At 33.1% G+C, this 18,965-nt stretch overlaps 2 protein-coding genes across 4 annotated transcripts in view; one reads left to right on the forward strand and one right to left on the reverse strand.

Annotated features, from left to right (window-relative positions):
* LOC130446117 (heterogeneous nuclear ribonucleoprotein L) overlaps positions 1 to 18,965 on the reverse strand; it is a 370,575-nt gene extending 351,610 nt beyond the window's left edge. The window contains exons 1-2 of one of the 2 annotated variants that reach the window (XM_056782203.1): positions 18,277 to 18,965; positions 7,878 to 7,994 (exon numbers count right to left, since the gene is read on the reverse strand). In XM_056782203.1, the coding sequence (XP_056638181.1) occupies positions 7,878 to 7,895 (18 nt within the window). In that variant the 5' untranslated portion in view covers positions 7,896 to 7,994; positions 18,277 to 18,965. Of the gene's footprint in view, positions 1 to 7,877; positions 7,995 to 15,769; positions 15,927 to 18,276 lie in introns of those variants that run through there. The other variant, XM_056782201.1, reaches the window with a different exon arrangement.
* Positions 16,272 to 18,951, forward strand: LOC130446118 (uncharacterized). Of its 2 annotated transcripts, none has more exons than XM_056782206.1 (2): positions 16,272 to 16,387; positions 16,779 to 18,951. In XM_056782206.1, the coding sequence occupies exon 2, from the start codon at positions 16,784 to 16,786 to the stop codon at positions 18,020 to 18,022; it is 1,239 nt and encodes a 412-aa protein (XP_056638184.1). In that variant the 5' UTR covers positions 16,272 to 16,387; positions 16,779 to 16,783; the 3' UTR covers positions 18,023 to 18,951. The 2 variants fall into 2 exon arrangements, with proteins under 2 accessions (XP_056638184.1, XP_056638183.1); XM_056782205.1 differs by having other exon boundaries at positions 16,287 to 16,528.

Raw genomic sequence — 18,965 nt, forward strand, 5'->3', positions numbered from 1 at the left:
TTTATGTCTGAAAAAATTTTTCCTATTCCTGTTAGCGATCATAAAAAAGGCCCAACAAACAAAGAATTACTGTTATTAAAGGTCTAAATTTATTATATTGACAAGCTGGGCAAAGAACAGGTTCATACTCGCCTCAGACTACCATTGCATATTTAACCCTAAAGAGTTAATAAGATTGTAGAACTCGTAAAGAAAGTTCTAGCAGCAGACCGCCAAGAGCTTTGGAAAAACTGTGTTAAACATGTTATCAAAGAAGAAGATGAGTATGTTATATCACCCTCTGTACAACCCTTCATAATTCAATCAAATGATGACTCTAGTTCAGACAATTCTGACTACCATGATTATTTATAAAGATACTTCAGAATTGAATTATTTTTCTTTGTTTTATTTGCAAAGAATATATTTTCTTTTATGATTTTTGCTTTGAAATTTCGTTTTCCAGAAAAAAAACGAATGGATGGGGTACAAAAAGGTCTTAGTTCACGTCTGGTACCCTGTTTAAACCAAACTCCCTTACAAGCAGATATATTTTACTCGTCTATTTACGTTTAATAATAAATAAACATTCTACAACTGATATTGGAAGAACTATACAATATAAATCACTTTTTTATGATTAAAACTTGTTTCAAATCTAACAATTTCCAGCGATTTTACATATAATTGTACCAATCTCGTTCGAGAACGAATAGGAATGGATCTCAACAGATTACCGCGTGACGGTATCTTGCCTTATAATTTTACATCTCGACACGACAGCTGTTCAAATTTTCTTGACAAATAGTGTTGAAAATTTCAGAGGAACGATATCATCTTAAACAGATGTAAATCATTTCAGTGTTGCGTTTAATACATGTAAAAAAAATGTTTTGCGCGCCATCGAACCGACTCATAGTTACTAAATTTTGTTTTTGAGAAAATATTATGTATTCGTTTCAATTGCGCCATGAAATTGAAGAAATTTGTATATATAGGATGTCCATTAAAGCAAGCAAGTTCTTTTTTATACATGGGTCGCTCCGGAAGTCCACAAATCAAATACAAGTTTATATAAAATAACAAATTTATTACGAAAAGATTTGTATCTTGTTGTATCTTCAATGGGATAATCTGTAATCAAAATTTCCAATTCCTTCTTTGAAATAATTTTCGCTAATAAATTCAAAACGTTGTTTTAAGGGTCTTCGTTAATTTGGAAGCGATGTCCTTCTAGCCACGTCTTCAGATTGGAATCTCTGATCTCTGACGAAACTTCATTAACAACGATGTCTTTTACGAGGATGTATTGATATCTAGTTAGCCTAGACTGGTTCCATGCATAAACAAAATATTGCGTTACCATAGCAACGAATAATAACTTATTAGAAGTGTCAGTGTAAAGATTGACGTCAAAAAAGTAAACCAGAGTTACGCAATAAATTAAAAGAAAAAAGATGTCCACCGAAAATGTGAAAATCGAAAAATTGGAGTATCGACCCATCATCAAGTACTATGCGACCGTGAAAAATTGGACTGTAAGCTTCAAAAGAGGTAAATTTTCCATTGAAGATGATGACCGATCGGGAAGGCCAGTTTCTGTGTCAGTCCCCGAAAATTTCGATGCAGTTCATGACATAATTTTATCAGACAGTCGAATTGGACTAAAACGGATATCTGAAGCACTGAATATTTCATACGAAAGCGTTCATCATATAGTTCACGTCGATTTGGACATGAGAAAAATTGCTGCATAATGGATCCCCAAATGATTGAATGTTGACCAAAAGCGTGCAAGGGTAGAAGCATCGCGTTCGATATGTGCTCGGTTTAAAAACGATGTAGACTTCTTAAACCAAATTGTTTCTATGGATGAGACTTGGGTACATTTCTACGATCCAGAAACAAAGCAAAATCGATGGAATGGCGGCACTCTGGTTCTCAAAGACCTAAGAAATTTCGTGTCCAAAAATCTGCTGGAGAAGTTCTTGTTTCAGTTTTTTGGGATTGCCATGGAGTAATCAAGATTGATTTTTTGGATAAGGTTAGAACATTAAATGGAGATTACTACTGACCACATTACGGGTAAAAATTAAAGAGAGAAGACACGGAAAGGTATCCAAAGGTGTTTTGTTTTTGCAGGACAACGCTCCTGCACACAAATCTCATGTTGCCATGCAAAACATCCGTGATTTACGGTTTATTTTACTAGAACACCCCCCTTATTCACCAGATTTGGATCCGTCCAACTATCATATCTCTCCTCAAATGAAAAAAACTTTAAAAAATCGTAAATTTTCTTCCAACGAGAAATAAAATAAAATAATAAAAAAAATAATAAAAGCTGTGGTGGTCTGGTTTGCAGAGCAAGAAGAAACATTTTTTTTAAAGGTCTAGAGACCTGCAATAAATGTATCCAATTAAGAGAATATGTTGAGTAATAAAATATTTTGAGATTGAAATTTTGTTTGGTTCTTTAGTAGGTTAAGAATATCCTCGTAAGAGACCATCATTTTCTCCTAGGTTATCCAAAATGATTTATTCATTACATCTCATTAAGCTTCACACAAAAGTTGGTTAATTCCTACTTGTTCTTCTTGATATCCATGATTTTTTACCTCGAGCGCCCAAAATTGGATTCTAATGTTTTGTTTTCGTTACTTTTTTGAAATCATCTAATTTTACTTGAGAGATTATTTTATCAAATTTAAGGATAAGTATGATTCACTTCACCAATAAGTGCGAAGGGATCCTTGTGGTATTTTAGAAATCTCTATAAATTTTAATGTTTTCAAAAAGTAAGTTAAGTAAGCGTTTCTTAGAAATGTGAGGAAAGAGAAAGTCCAAGGAGAAACATTGGTTTTTGTTAGAAAAAGCATTCAAGAAAGTCTATTTTAATAGAAAGAAAGGATATTGTAGTAGAAGAAGGACTATAGAACAAATGAGAAACCGATGAAGAAATATATTTTATTCGGATGAAACATGAATCAACGAGGGACACAGACCACTTTGGCAAGATGAAACTGTCTATTGGTTTGAATTCACCAACAGGAAAGAGGCGCAGACTGATAATAGTACACATCGGTATATCAAACGGTTTTGTTAAAGATGGTTTATTGACTTTTGAATATACACGTTCCGGTGACTACCATGAGGATATGAATGCTGATGTTCTAAAAGAATGGTTCGAACTAATGAAACATCATCTTCCTCAGAACTATTCACTAACAATGGATAATGATTTATCACTCGAAACTTTTAGAAAAATTGCAAACTGGTTAAAAAAGATCTGCAGAATTAGCTTCATTCAAAAAATATTAGGTCCCATCTCAGTTCTTTCTATTCCCTTAATAGCGGGAAATTTAGAAAATATGAAATTGCTGAAAAATGTGGTTGTCGAATTACCGTATCATTGCGAACTAAACCCGATTAAATTGGGCAGAGATAAAGGGAGAAGTTTTAAGTAAAAATAATTCTTTTGAAATGAGGAGGCTATAAATAATATAAATACTGAAAACTGGATCACTGGAGGCAGTGAATCAGATGATTAAAGTAAAAGAGAAAAAGAGGAAGTTGAACAATATCACTGACGAAATGATCAAGTCACTGCTTGTGAGTACTGATTCCGATTCTGAGTTGGATTTGTAGCTCTACTTAACTTGGAATTTCTGGAACTGTTGGTGATATTCATACTCAATACACTGTTTACACCACCACTACACAAACACTCACAATTACACTGTCTAACGCGCGTTTCGATAACTAAGTTATCGTCTTCAGAGACTGAAAGTAAACTAAATAGTGCACTCAGTACAGTAGCTCTACTTATAATGGTAAGTTTTTATATATTTTTTTTCGTTAGATATTGATAAAATCTTTTTCAAACTGAGCAAAACATCTGCAGACATCAGAAGAAATCATTGGGTCCCAATTAAGGACTATACGGCGAATGACCCAACAATTCGATATTTTGATTGTTCAAATACGTTTCTGTTTGAACTGATGGTATGGGAGCTCGCATTGTCGTGGTGGAGAATGATTCGTCTTCTTTTCCTAGTTTTTGTGAACCATGCTGGCAAACAAATACTTATGTACCATTCACAATTGACCGTTCTATGTTGCTCTAATGGAACGGTGTCGACATATGGACGGTGACATCTAGTTATTCCCAAAAAACAGGTAACCACTTTTGTTGGATTTGGATTAAAAGACCCATACAGTCTATTCTTGTTTAGTATTGGGTTGATATGCATAGGTCCATGATTCTTTACCTGTCATAGATATTTTTTAAAGAATATTGCATGCAATATTGAAGGTATGCGAATGGAACTAATGCCCAAGTATGTCTGAATATCACGGTATGCCACATGGCGATCTTGCAATATCAGTTTATGCACAGCTTCGATATTTTCTGGCACAACAATCGATTTTGGACGACCTTCATCCTGTAGCGAAATGCGACCACGATTGGTTTCGGGAAACACGATTGCTCGAGAAGATGCTTCATCACCAAAAGTCGAAGCGAGTTGATTCGTCTAATCCACGTTGAAATCATAGAAAAAAATCGCACGAAAATGTTTCCAATTTAATTCCATTTTTGTTGTGTTGCCATATCTCAAAACTTGAGTAGCAATCTTCGTATAATCAATTCCTTATTTCTAGTTGTAATAACCATTTTGATCATTTAGGTAGTTTTACTTAAAAAGATTAGAATAATATATTATCATAATGCACAACTTTTTATTTTCCAGATGTATTACGAAAATTTGACATGGTATTTATTTCTAAATATGTCCACATTGATAAGGGCAGGCGTTCCCCTCGTTCGTTATGTTCATTATGGATCTACACCCACGTCTACCTAACGTAATTGTCAACAATACATAAACGTCCAACGTTATTTGATTGAGATTGTCACAAATTTTTCTTTTTAATTTTGTTGATGTTGGTACAAAGGTCAATAACGTGTCATTTATTTTCAGATACGCATCTCATACAAACGGAAATATCTGGGTTAAGTTGTCGCTATTAAAAAGGTATACATCAGTCTTCGTCTCTTTTGTTTACTTTCGATTTGTTGCGGAGTGTATCGTCGGTTTTCTTCTTTTGACATTTGAAGTATTAGACTTACAATTGGAGCCCGCTTAATAATTGATGAAGTAGTTGATGATGTTAACGGTAAACTTTGAATTATAAGCGTACAATAATGAAAATATTAGAATATAAAATAGAATTGTGATGATCTTATTTATTTAAATAGTTTTTAAACGGTGAGGTGAATTTATACACTATGTATAGACCTGGCAACACTCAACTATTCATTAATACTTATTATTAAACACTTCTATTAATACACTAATTTATTTAAATACACCGTTTGATTCACTTTTCACAATTCCGTATATGTATTTACTGGTAAACTAATGCTTATTTATATTCAACGGCTTCCTAGATAATTCGCATTCTTAAGATCTCTAGAATGTCGTAATAAAAATACTTTCTTATAAATTTTCTCCTTTAAAACAGTCACAAAACAATGTAAACAGTTTATGAAAACAATATAAAGAATTAGCCGCCGCATAAAATACCATAATTTAAATGGGAAGAATATATTTGCCAAACTTTAACGTCGATTATTGTGACAGAACAGGACCGGCTTCACGGTGTGTATTGTTGGACGATTACGTAACAAAAATTGTAAGTAACGCATTATTTACGAAGTGAACAAATTTTCACTTTTCTGCAAATTTGTTCTGTTTACGTAACGACATTTCCTATATAGACATCAATGGTAAAATATGTCTCTTTGCGGACAATACTCGTTTCTGTTGAAGCAACATTGATGTCATGGCACTTCACCCTTAAATCATGGTGTGATTGTAAATCAAATCACTTTCTAAGAAACTAAACTGATCAACTTCTAAAGGGTGGTCCAACTATAATGCACGATGTTAATTGTGAGTCGCACCTTAACGTCAAGTTTTTTGCCCAGCTTAATTTGACATTTCTTTGTTTCAGTGTTTGACAAATTCAACCAAAATGCATTTCGTGCACTTCGTGATTTTTTTGTTCAGCATAATCGACCAAATGTATCCACAATCGAGAGAACTGTGCGCAAATTTCAGCAAACCGTCTGTAGGAAATGTGAAAACAACTATGAATGCTTGTTCTGCAGAAAAATTGCTGTTGTTGGCGATGGTGTGGCAGAAGTGCCGTCAACCTCGACTCGTCGTAGTGCAAAACAATTAAACATCTCACGAACATCACTGATGCGTATTTTGAATAAAGATTTGAATTTACATGCTTACAAGGTTCAATTGACTCAAGAGCTGAAGCCTGCTGACCATTTCAAGCGTTGTCAATACGCCGAATGGTTGGTTGAACAGACAGAAGTGAATGATGACTTTACAAAGAAAATCATCTTCAGCGACGAGGCACACTTTCACTTCAGTAGATTCGTTAACAAGCAGAATTCCCGCATTTGGATAAATGAGAATCCACGAGTGATTGTTGAAAAGTCGATGCATCCACAAAGAGTGACTGTTTGGTGCGGTTTATGGGCTGGCAGCGTCATCGGGCCGTACTTCAGTCTACTCGGCCAAGCAGTTACCGTGAATGGTGTTCGCTATCGCGAGATGATAACCGACTTCTTGTGGCCAGAAACTGAGGATATGGACCTGGACGATATGTGGTTCTAACAGGATGGTGCCACTCGCCACACAGCCAACGATACAATGGATCTTTTGCGCGAGAAATTCAATCGTCGTGTTATCTCTCGTCGTGGCGATGTTAACTGGTCGCCACGATCATGTGATTTGACACCGTTGGACTTCTTTCTTTGGGGATATTTGAAAGAAAAAGTGTACGTCAATAAGCCAAAAACAATTCAAGAGCTAAAGGATAATATAATTCTGCACATTAAGGACATTGAACCTCAATTATGTCTCAGAGTCATTGAAAATATGAACCATCGGATAGAGGTATGCTACAGAAGCCGTGGCGAGCATTTAGCCGATATTTTGTTTCACACATAATTGTCATAGATCCTTCTATCATTATAAATAAGATAAATCTCTGAAAACTTTTTGTTTTATTAACAATTAACATCATGCATTTTGGTTGGACCACATTATATAAGAGTTCAATATGCTCTTATTGAGTCGCATCTCCGATACGCCCTTTCCTTTTGGGGTACGTGTAGTACGACTCAATTTGAGCGAATATTCAAACTACAAAAAAGAGCTGTTAGATATTTATTCGTACTAAATAGCAGTGATCATTGCAAGGACTTCTTTGAAAGATTAAAAATAGCGACTCTTCATTCCTTATTGAATCCATTTGCCTAGTCCATAAGCACGCTTCTCCTAATTTAGAAAGGTCATCTACTTAGAAACGCGGAGCACGATCTTTATTTATCTACTCCACGTTCAGATTTAGTTAAAAGTTCAATACTGTACAATGCGAAAAAATGCACAATCATTTGCCAATTGAAATCAAATCTACAACTGTTTTTCCTACATTCTAAACGACTTGTATTCTAAAACTAATATTTAATTCTAGACACTGGCTCGATATTAATATTGATATTTAGCACAAATTTTTGTATATTTTAGGATTGCATATTTAATTTTATTATTTGTTATCTGGAGGTCATCCGCGACAATCCTGATGGATGTAGGTAAAGATATTACAACCCTTAAGGTACATGGGGGATGGAAGTGCACTACAGTGGAAGCAACCCAAGAAATTCTTTTTTCTTTATATTCACTCAACAACGAAAACATTTTTCTTTATATCCAAATTATATGAAAGATTTATACAAAATTTAGACATAAAAAATGGAGAAAAGTATATAAACGGAGGCTAAAATATCAACCGCCCTCGTATAATCTACTTACCACTGTGATCGGGTACATGGGATTGATTATTGTGAACAGCAAAACGTGATTTGGTTTAGTGTCATCGGGTCTTTTACGTCTGGGTTCTTCCGTACCCGAACTGTACCCACCACCACTCTGTAAAAGAAAAACATTCATGAAAATAAATTCTATTATACTATATTTGGAAAGAGCGTAGAGTAATAAATGCTCGTCATAAATGAAAAACCCTAAAATTTTTAGTACGGTAGTTTACGTCCAAAGTTTGGAATATTTAAATATGCCAATGATAAATAATTAACTGGCCAGAGATATATTTGTCCCATAATTGATCGTACTAAAATATAAGCGGTTACCTTGATAATCCGAATGGACATCCTTTTCTTTCCAAAATTGAAGGATATCTTTATTTCTCTCTCTATTTTAATACTATCACACCAACCTCTGATCTCCCCAAAAGTAAAAAGACCCTTACCATCATAGCCTTTGCTATTGGGTTTTTTGTAATTAATAAAATATTATTATTGCTTTTTAATATATACAGTTATTTTTATTTAATTATTTACAAATACGAGTATACACATGTAAGTATGAAAAATAAAAATACAAAATATACTAAACTACACATTACTATATTATATACAACAATCTACAAATTTTCATGTAACATATTTACAGTATGTACATAAACACCCCACAAAAAATAACCCATCAATTATTATTTTTTAAATATTTTAAATGTGTTGCCTGTTTTTCGAATTTTATTATTATTTTTTATTAATTATTAACATTAACATTATTAACATTTATTTTATGTCAGTTTAATCTACAGAGGACGCAAAGTTTGATTTACCAAAACATAGAAAATATCCAAAAAATTGTACAAAACAGATATACAAAAAAATGAATGTTGCTTAAACTAAAACCAGCCAATGAATTTCTAATAGCGTGTGTTGCCGCCCCTCGCTCTAATTATAGCTTCCATTCGTCTTGAAAGGCTTCTAAACAAGTTCTGGACGTATCCTTGCCGCATATTTTCCCAGAAGTTGAAAAAAACATTTTGAAGACCATCTAGTCTTCTTATTGGTGCTGGATGTTGCTAAATTTGCCATCCTAGCTGGTCCCAGACATGCTTTATGCTCTATGCAGACCAATTCAGGGTGGGCATCTCGACCTCTTCTAAGTACTGCCGAACCACTCTAACAGCGTGCGGACGAACATTATCGTGCATTAGCACAGAGTTGTCACCGATATGAGGCAGAAGGGAACTACATGGGGTTCTAGGATATTGGCTATATACCTTCCATCGTTCATTGGTACTAACTCCGTGCGATGTGACCCTCGAAAGAAATTCCTTCCCAAACCATGATAGAGCCACCACCAAAGCTTTCAGTTTGACAAAAATTAACCTGATTGTGCCGATCACCAAGTCGCCTATATACTGGTACACGCCTATCTGATGAATACAGACAAAATCTTGATTCATCCGTGAATAAAATATTGGACCAATCTTGAATATTCCAATTTGCGTGTTCTCTAGCAAATTCCAATCTTGCTATTCGATGTTCTCTGATAAGACGTGGACCTCTAGCTGGCGCTCTGGTTCGTATACCTGCTTCTCTCAGCCTATTTCGAACTGTTTGTAGTCTTATTCGGACATTACGAGCAGCCAACAAATCTGTTCGCAGCCTTAGAGCGGTGGTACGCCTAATTCTTAACGCCGTTAACCTCAAATAAGGATCATCTACTACCGAAGTTACCCCTCCGCGGCCTTGTCCGGGTCTTCTGGTTAGCTGCCCTGTTTCTTGGTAGCGAATAACAACTCTGAATATGGTACTTTTTTGAACCCCAATTACACTGACGATGTATCTTTGAGCGTGATGATTCTAGCGACTTCTTCATTCGTCACATGTCTTGTTAAACGTTGTGGCACATCCATTATTAACAAAATAAATTTTCACTATACAATAACAAAATTTGCTTAGAAAGCTCTCGATCTCAATGCATTCTCCAAGACAGAAATGATTTACTCGAGCATTTTTAATTCCAAAAATAATTATAAGAAATTGTGATATTTTTTTGTCCATGATAAGAAACCAGAAATATCTATTAAGTTGATACATATACAGATTGTCCCAAAAAACTAAAATTAAGTATTAAAAATATCCTAAAAAACCAGTGATGCGATAATTTTTGTGGGGTGTTTATTTGCAATATATGTATTTTATTCCGAAGAACTAGTGGATGAATTGTTTGAATTAATCAAGAGAGGTTCTATAGTTTGATCAATAGTGTTGTCTAATTCCCAAATTTTTTTCTTCTTCTTTGATAACATGCTGAATGCATTTTTGCCAGTTTTCAGCAGCAACGTTTTTTAAAGGTTCATTTAGTAATATTCTAACGTCCTTTAATTTAAATGTTGTGTTTTTCTGAGCTACTTTGCCTTCAACTTGTGCCCATATCAATTCGATCAGATTGAGTTCACAATTATAGGGAGGAAGACGAATAATTGTAATTTGGCGATCTCTTGCCGCTTCATCAATATTACATTTCTTGTGGGGATTTCTATTTATTTTGACAATTGACAAAATTTAATTATTCACCAAGTCATTGTTAAATGTAATACTTTTTTTGTATTAACCCGTCAATAATGTCTTGGTTTCTCCATGACGTCGTAGGTAGACTTTCAACTTGTCTCGAGTGGTAACTGGCGTTGTCAAGAACAATTACAGATCCGCCTAGAATAAGATCTAGCATTTGTATAAAGTATTCCTCGAACACATCTGTATTCATATCTTCGTGATAGTCACTGATAAAAATAGTTGGAAATTTGAACTTGATGCAATAAATTTCTTAGAAAATAAATGTTGGATTCATTTGCTAAGGTTTAATAAAATAAAATAATAAATTGTTCCTAAATGTGACTACGGCTATGGTGGCCAGGAGGCCACTCTTTACGAATGGAATATAAAAAATGATATGATATGAAAAAATATAAAAATTTGCACTTAAACCAAAAATCAGGTTAAATCTACAGAGGGGGTCTCATAAGTAATGTCGGTTTTTCATATGTAAATATTACTAATTAAAGCCTCCAAATGACTCGTGTACTTGGTAAACAAACGATTATTTGCGCACTTGTTAAGTATATAAGTTGTGTGAATTGCGATAGCAACGTGTATATTTGGCTTAAAACCTTGACAATTGTATCAGTCAATATGGATAGCAGTCGTTTGGAAAATATCTCGAATGCTTTCGCTGCTTTTATTGTGTTGAACCCAACCAAGCAGATCTACAACTTCTAAAGCGTCGGATCCAGTGAGAAAGTAGCCTTTATTTTTCCAACCCAACACAATGTCATTTGTCAACTCCAATTCAATTAAAAAAAAAAAACAAATAAAACGTCTGTACGCTTCTACTAGGCTCTTGAAAACTATGAATAGTCAATTATTTGTTCATTTTGTCAGAATATCTCTACAAGTATAGACAAATATATGTATACACTACTGGTCAAAAGTTTTTGGCCACCCTATAGTTTGCGTGATTAATAAAAAATAAAAACAATAAGATCGATTGTGATATTTATATTTCAACGAACATATATAGTTATATACAAAATTACTGTCTGTAATTGTTACATACCTAAATTTTTTAACCATCGATGTAACCCTCTTTTGCTTTCATTATTTCAGTGTACAATTTTGGCATTCTCTTCAACAATTTCGACAAATAATCGTCGACTATTTGATTCCATTCGTTTTTCACGATATTCCAAAGATATAGAGTAGAAGTAGGTCACTGCTTTCTACCTTCCCTGTTCAATTTGTCAACAACAACTTAATCGAGTTGAGGTCGGGCGACTGTGACGGCCAAATCAGTACTTTCGGTACATTATTCCTTTCCATTTCTTTCAAATACTCTTTGCACAGGTTTGAGGAATGCTTGAGATCATTGTCATGTTCGAAGACGAATTTTCTACCGATCACGCGTTAGCAAAAACGTACTACATTTTCTTTTCATAATTTTCATAGCCTTCTTTCTTCAAAATCCCTTCAATTTTCACCAGGTTTCCAATCGCCCTTCCTCCAAAACATCCCCAAACCATCACCGAGCTTTCGCTGTGTCAGGATTAGACATGGATTTCACATCCGTTCTTCCTTTGACCTGCGCACAAACACTCTTTTAGATCCAAAAACCTCTACCTCATCATTTCATAAAACTCTCTCCCACTTTTCTTGCGTCCATTTTTTATGTCCTTTAGCCCACTGCAACCTGTTAATTTTGTTTTAACTTCTTAAAAGAAGTTTCTTCACTATGAACTTTTCAAAAAAGCCAGCTTCACTTAATCTCCTTCTCACTGTAGTGTGCTCAATGGCAGATCCCTAGATTCATTGATCTGATGCTATCTTTGGGCCCGTGAGTCGTTGATCACATTTACAGGTCAATACAATATTTTTATTTTCAGTGGTTGTAATTTTTTAACGTTTCCTATCGTCAAAGCATATTTTTTCACGTAAAAGTCTGAATTTGCTAGAATGAAAACAATTCGTTACGAACTTCCCAGAAAGATGTCTTGGTCCAAAAAGTATAAATCATCACACGTTCTTGCGTCTCACAGGGCTAACTGGGACTAAACTACAATCATAAAAACCGAAGTTGAAGAATAATAAACAAATCAGCTGGTACTTGCAAGTTTTAACTTGTCGCACTCACCGACAAAACATAAAGATGCACTCGTATAAAGTAAACAAATAACGGACTCTATTATTTTTGGTTTCTTTCTTCGCTTGGCAATATGAAAGAGAAATTTGTTAAAATGTATTATTTTAAAATGTAATGAATGGATTATGGAGGAGGCAAATGCTTTTGACCGATAGTGTACTTAGAAATCATTCCAGATAGTCGAGTCATCAATTCCGAGGTATATAGGGAACAGCTGTTGCGAATATATGATATTTTATCGGAGAAACATCCAGAAAATATCCTGAAAGCGGGTTTTCTTACAACAAAGCAACGCTAAAGCAAATCCTACAAAAAGCAATAAGTTTGAGGTGAGCTCCTACAGTATCCAGCATTTAGCCCGCAGCTAGCATTGTCAGATTACTATTGGTTCAGATTCATGATGAACTACTTGCGTGGACAATTTTTTACATCTAAGCCCAAAGAATGGTTTTACCAAGATCTCAAAGAATTTGCTGAACAATGTCGTCTTTAGAGACTGAAGGTAAACTGTGTGTTGAACATAACGTGATAGATATCTATTAAAGAAACTTCTAGAACTATCTGCTACGTAATACATAATAGTTTGTAAGAGTTTTCATCTATTCTTTGGTGGTATTTTCCTCCAACACATTGTATGATGACTTTTTATATAAATATTTATGTGTGTGTGGAATCATTTGAATTCCATCATTTTCAAGTTAAAACTTCAAACAGATGATGATATTTATATTGTTTATACCTCTACACGAATTAGCAATTACACTGGGTTCCTTCTCACAAGGATCACAACCAGACAAAATTCTGCGATTTCACACAAAACTCTCCGTCTGAAATCAACTAAACGATTATCACATAGATGTTACCGATCGTTTTCCGATTAACAAAAGCGAATCTTTTGCTGGTTAATTATCGGAAGCATACGCAGTAGAAATATTCAATTCGATTTGACTTTTATTGCCCTGTTTACAATACACGTCAAATGAAAAAAGCAAACAGAAAAAGATGACAGAAGACAAACGAAAAGATCAATAGTGAAACGAACAACACCGATCCATATAAAATATAAACGAAGTAGATTATGGAAAATCCTGAGGTAGAACAAAAGAGAGATCCTATCACTATAATGAAGACTCAAACTAAGATATGGACTTCTCAAACCATATCGAAGGAGTTCGAAGAAAAAAAAACGAAAACAACGATCAAACAAATGAAGTACCATAAAAATGTGGCATCACCTACAACGTACAAAACTATCACACCTCTGATGTCAAAATACCCGGTCAAATAAATTGTTGACTAACAGATTTAACCATGCAAAGTTTAGAATGTTATTTTGATCCATACTTAGTAGCCAACTTCTGTAATCAAACTTTTTTAATGATACATTTACCATTCTGCTAATTTTCTAGCCCCTAATCAGCGCTCTTTTGAAATTTGTTTCATTTCCTCTTTATCGTCAATGCCCGGTTTTCAGTGATCCGAAAAATGTACAGGATGAGACAGAAATTTAACTCCCTGATGGTGAAAAAAAATTTATAGTTCTTGCAGCAGTGTGAGCAGGAGCATTTTGTCAGTTTCTGAACAGGACAGATCTATGTTCATCACAAAATTGTTCAATTAAAATTTTGGCCAAATCGATCCTGCCTACTTTTAGTCTATTAGTTAATAAATGAGGAACCCATTTTGATCATCGCATTGTTAACTGATTTTTAACCACCTTCATATACAAGGTTTAAAAGTTTTTACCCACCCCATAATCTATTCATTAAATTTTAGAATAATGCACTTTAACAAATTTCTTTTTCATATTGTGTCAAAACGGTTTTTAGAAACCAAAAATAATAGTTAAAACTTGAGAGTACCGGTTGATTTATTTATTATTCTCCAACTCTGAATTATTTCTAAAGTGTTTATGATTGCAGTTTTGTGCTGTGATTTACACTTTTCGAACCAAGATATCTTTTTGTGAAGTTCATGTACGAATTGTTTTCGTTTTCGTGTGCAAAAACTTTTGACCGGTAGTGTATAAATACACGTGATTTCCGCAAATCATCTTCCTTTAATGCCTTCGTGACAATTTTATTGTTGATAATGTACTAGCACGAACGATTTTATATCGTCCTCTTTGTTTACCCTCAATATTAATCCACATATAGAAGAAAAAATTCTCACAAAATTTGAGCTCTTAACATCAACTTTAAGGACTTACAATTTAAATATAAAGTTTTACAATTTAAAATGGATGTAAAATTTTTTTTTCAAATTTCTAATACGTAAATACAATAATGGAAATCAGTTTGATGGATCTTGTGTTTTTTTGTGAACTTGTACCGGTTCACCAGTAGGAGAAAAAAAATTTTTTTTCAAAAACTATGCTTAAGACTCCTATCGGAGTCGAATATTTTTTCGGAAAGTAATCCCCCTAATGTCGAGATGATATAAATTCTTAATATCCACTTAGATTTGAATATATTTTATTTCTAACAATTTTTCATCATTTAACTGAAAAAAAACACGATTTAATCAGAAAAACAAAATATATTTTTCGCTAATTTGTTTTTGCCGATATTTTTTCAAAATTTTAGTAACAATTAATTCTAAAAAATAACCTAATATTTTTTGTCATTTTTAATATCACACATAAAGATTCGTAATAGTTATATATCATGTTTGCAAAATTGAAAAATAAAGTAACAAACTAAATTTATATATTATTATATCATATTTATAGATGAAAATTAAAAATTAATTTTCATCCGACTTTTGTTTCAACAGGCACTACCTACATAAATTATTATATTTGTTATCATGGTTTTCACAATGGAAATGACTTTTTTAATGTAACATATATCCAATAATAATTATTTTATAAATATCTTCATAAATTATCATTTGTAAATATACCATTTGAAAACATACTTTGACTTTAGACTGAAATGTATTCCTAATAGTATACATGTCAACCGAGACCGAAGACAGATCAACCCCTATCATTAAAATTACTTTACAATTTTCAAAACTCATCCTTTAATTAAAAAACTATAAACATAAATGAGATACTATAGAGAATACACAAATAGGTAATGTCAGTGATTATTTCATATAGGGAAGTCACTCTTGTGTAAACTTAACATAACCTAGCTTTTGTGGTGTAAACAATAAACAGATAATTACAATTATGGTAAACTTACTCTATTATTTGCTATATCGGTTTCCGTACGTTGTCTTTTAGAATGAGGACCATCACCATTGAACGCCATTTTGAAACAAACACCACCAAATACCGAAATCAAATATCAACGACACACTTTGAACACGGCACACGTAAAACTAATTCACGACTGATACTTTTCGCGACTTGGGACAAGGGTTTAGAGCACAGACAATTCGAATGAGACTGTGCTATTATTTTCGATCGTTTTAACTTGGTGACATCTAGCAGAGACAGTGTCAACAACAAAAAGGTTTCTACAAAAAATAGCATTCTATATGAAATATGTTCACCATTATTGTGCCAAATTTCAAGAAGTTTATTTGCTTTTTAATCGAATCACTACGTTATTATTTTTGTTATTTTTGTTTGATACATCATTACTTTTTTCATTACGATTCTTTCGGAAAATTAGTTTGATGGTTTTAACGTAATATAAACATAAACTCCGGATTGACATTTGTGTACTCCGTAGGAACAACTGAGTAACTCCAATCAACCAGAACAAGATTCAAAATACATCTAAAGTCAAGTTATGCAATTGAATGTATTGAGCGAATATAATGAATTGGTCAGAATTTTAACAGAACGTAGTTTGGTAAGATAAATTAAATGGTTATGTATGAGTTAATACAGGTTTATTAATAAATTATTCACTAAATTCATTTAATTGAATGGATTCTGAATTAATTATTTAGTATAGAGACTTCAAAATATATTAATCCACAAAAAATGTCAGGTTAGTAACTACACGATGTTGTTGCTGTCATTCGAGTATATTTACAAAACTTCCTTTTTACATATTATAATAATTTATTTTGTTTTCCTTGAACGTTAATTAAATGAAAACTATTTTGTAAGCATGTAGAAAGTTTTGTTATAATTGTTATAATTTATCAAATTCTAGCTTTTTGAATTAAAAAATTAATACAATTAAAAAAGTTTATAGAGTATGGAAAACACATCTTAGGATTTATTTTAAATTTTAGATGGCATGGAAGTCTATAATGAACCTATAAAAAGGGATGTTTCACCACCGTCCTCTACCCCAAAAGACGATAGTTATTTTAATAGAGAGAGGACTTTAGTTTTAATAGACCTGTTTAAAAAATATAAACCAGCATTAGCTAAAGGGGATATAAAAACAATGAAAGAAATGTGGGAAATTATCGCAAACGAGCTCACTAATCAATTTGGAATCCCTATAACTGGTGCCAAATGTCAAAATAAATTTAAAGTATTAGAAAGGGGTTACAAGAAATTGCAAAATGATTATGAAACTGGAAAACGATTTAAAAAACATTTCCCGTACGCGAAAGAATTTAAAGATCTAAAATTGAGAAAATATGAATTTGTACCAGGTCTTGTGGCACCATATACGAATATAAACATGACCACCAATACGGAAAAACTCGAAAGTTCATCAACAGAAAGTGCAGCAGAAGTCACATACACGGAAGCAGTCTACGTAACTGACGAAAGTTACGTGCCCCAAACAACTAACATAGAAGTTGCTCAAACGGAATATGTTAATACTACAACGGAACCAATAGAAGCAGCTGAAGTCACCGTTCACACATCCACAATAGAGCAGAAAGTCCCACCTACACAATGGTCTGAAGATGTTTTTTTCAACCGAAAAAAGACATTAGCCCTAATTAGTCTATTCAAAGAATACGAACCCCAAGTTTCTGTGGGGACCATAAAAACAAAAAAAGAAATGTGGGGAACCATAGCTGGACACATGACAGAACAATTTGGTGTTCCGATTACAGGCGCTAAATGCGAAAATCGTTTCAAAGTGTTAGAGAGGAATTTCAAAAACCTGGAATTGCACAATTCTAAACGGTTCAAAGAAGGTCTTCCGCCTAGGCGATACGAATTCGAGGAAGAACTTCGAGAAATATTTGGAGACAAATTCAAAAATCTGATAGAACAGAAAACAGATAAAATACAACCGTCGACGTCTAATGAAACTCCTGTTGCACCAACTATAGATGTAAATTCACCTCCTTTCACTATACGTGTACTTGAAGCACAATCTATCCCTTTAGAATTACCTGTACCAGATAAAATTGAACGGATTTTACTTGGAATTAAAGCTGATCTCCAATATTATCAAAATGAAAGATTAAAGGTTGAATGGAGGAAATTGGCAGTAGAAGAAGAAAAATTGAAACTTGAAAAGAGAAAATTAAAGTTACTTGAAGATCAAAAACGATCAGAATCTTAGTTGGACTCACAATTACATCTTGTTTCTCGAACCTTCCATAGGGTTATTCAATGACAGTTAGTGGTAGAGAGTTCACGATCAGAATGGTAATATCATGTTGTTTCTAGTGAATTTTGGTTTTGTGATGGAAGAAATACGATTTGATTGGTACAAAAAGGTATAAACTCACAATGAGATGATTTTAGTGTGATTTTTATAATATATTAGTGAAAATAAATAATTTATTAGTTGTGAGGCAAACAGGATATATTTACCTTTTTTTAAGCTATTCACCTCATATTTCATAAAAATAAGCAAAATAACATTTTGCTGTTTAAATATTCCACCAAAACGCTGTCTTTAATCAGTTCGCGTGTATGTCGTCAGATTACTTGAGCAAATTAATGTTTACATGATTGAGGTTATATGAAACATTTAGAAAAATAAGTGTTTAATCTTTATTACGATGTTATGTAGTGCCTTGTTGTGAAAATATTACAAAAAATATTCTGGTGCCTCGTCAGAAATACAGACACAATCATTTGAACTTAAAACTTAACGTAAGTAGCACAGAAAATATTCTCTAATGAAGATCTAAATTACCTTGTCTTTAGGTTATATTGTAAATTCATTTTTTTTTCAAAAATTTCACTAACTGCTTAACTTGTCAAAGTTCACAAATATGTTTTATAGGAGTAAGATGATTAGTGTTTGAAGTCACGTGATACGTATTTGTAATTTATTTTTTCATATTTTTTTTGTTATTAGGGATTCGGGTGTCATTTCAAGCTTAGATGCAACAATATAAATGCAAACTATATACATTTTTTGTCACAAACAAAAATTTCGTTAACTGCTTAACTTGTCAAAGTTCCTGAATATGTTTTAATATAAGTAAGAATTGTAATATTTTTTATTAAAAAATAAATACTGGTTATTATCACTCGAAATTACTAAATTCTTT

The sequence above is a fragment of the Diorhabda sublineata genome, chromosome 6 (genome assembly GCF_026230105.1).
Source record: "Diorhabda sublineata isolate icDioSubl1.1 chromosome 6, icDioSubl1.1, whole genome shotgun sequence".
Lineage (NCBI taxonomy): Eukaryota > Metazoa > Arthropoda > Insecta > Coleoptera > Chrysomelidae > Diorhabda > Diorhabda sublineata.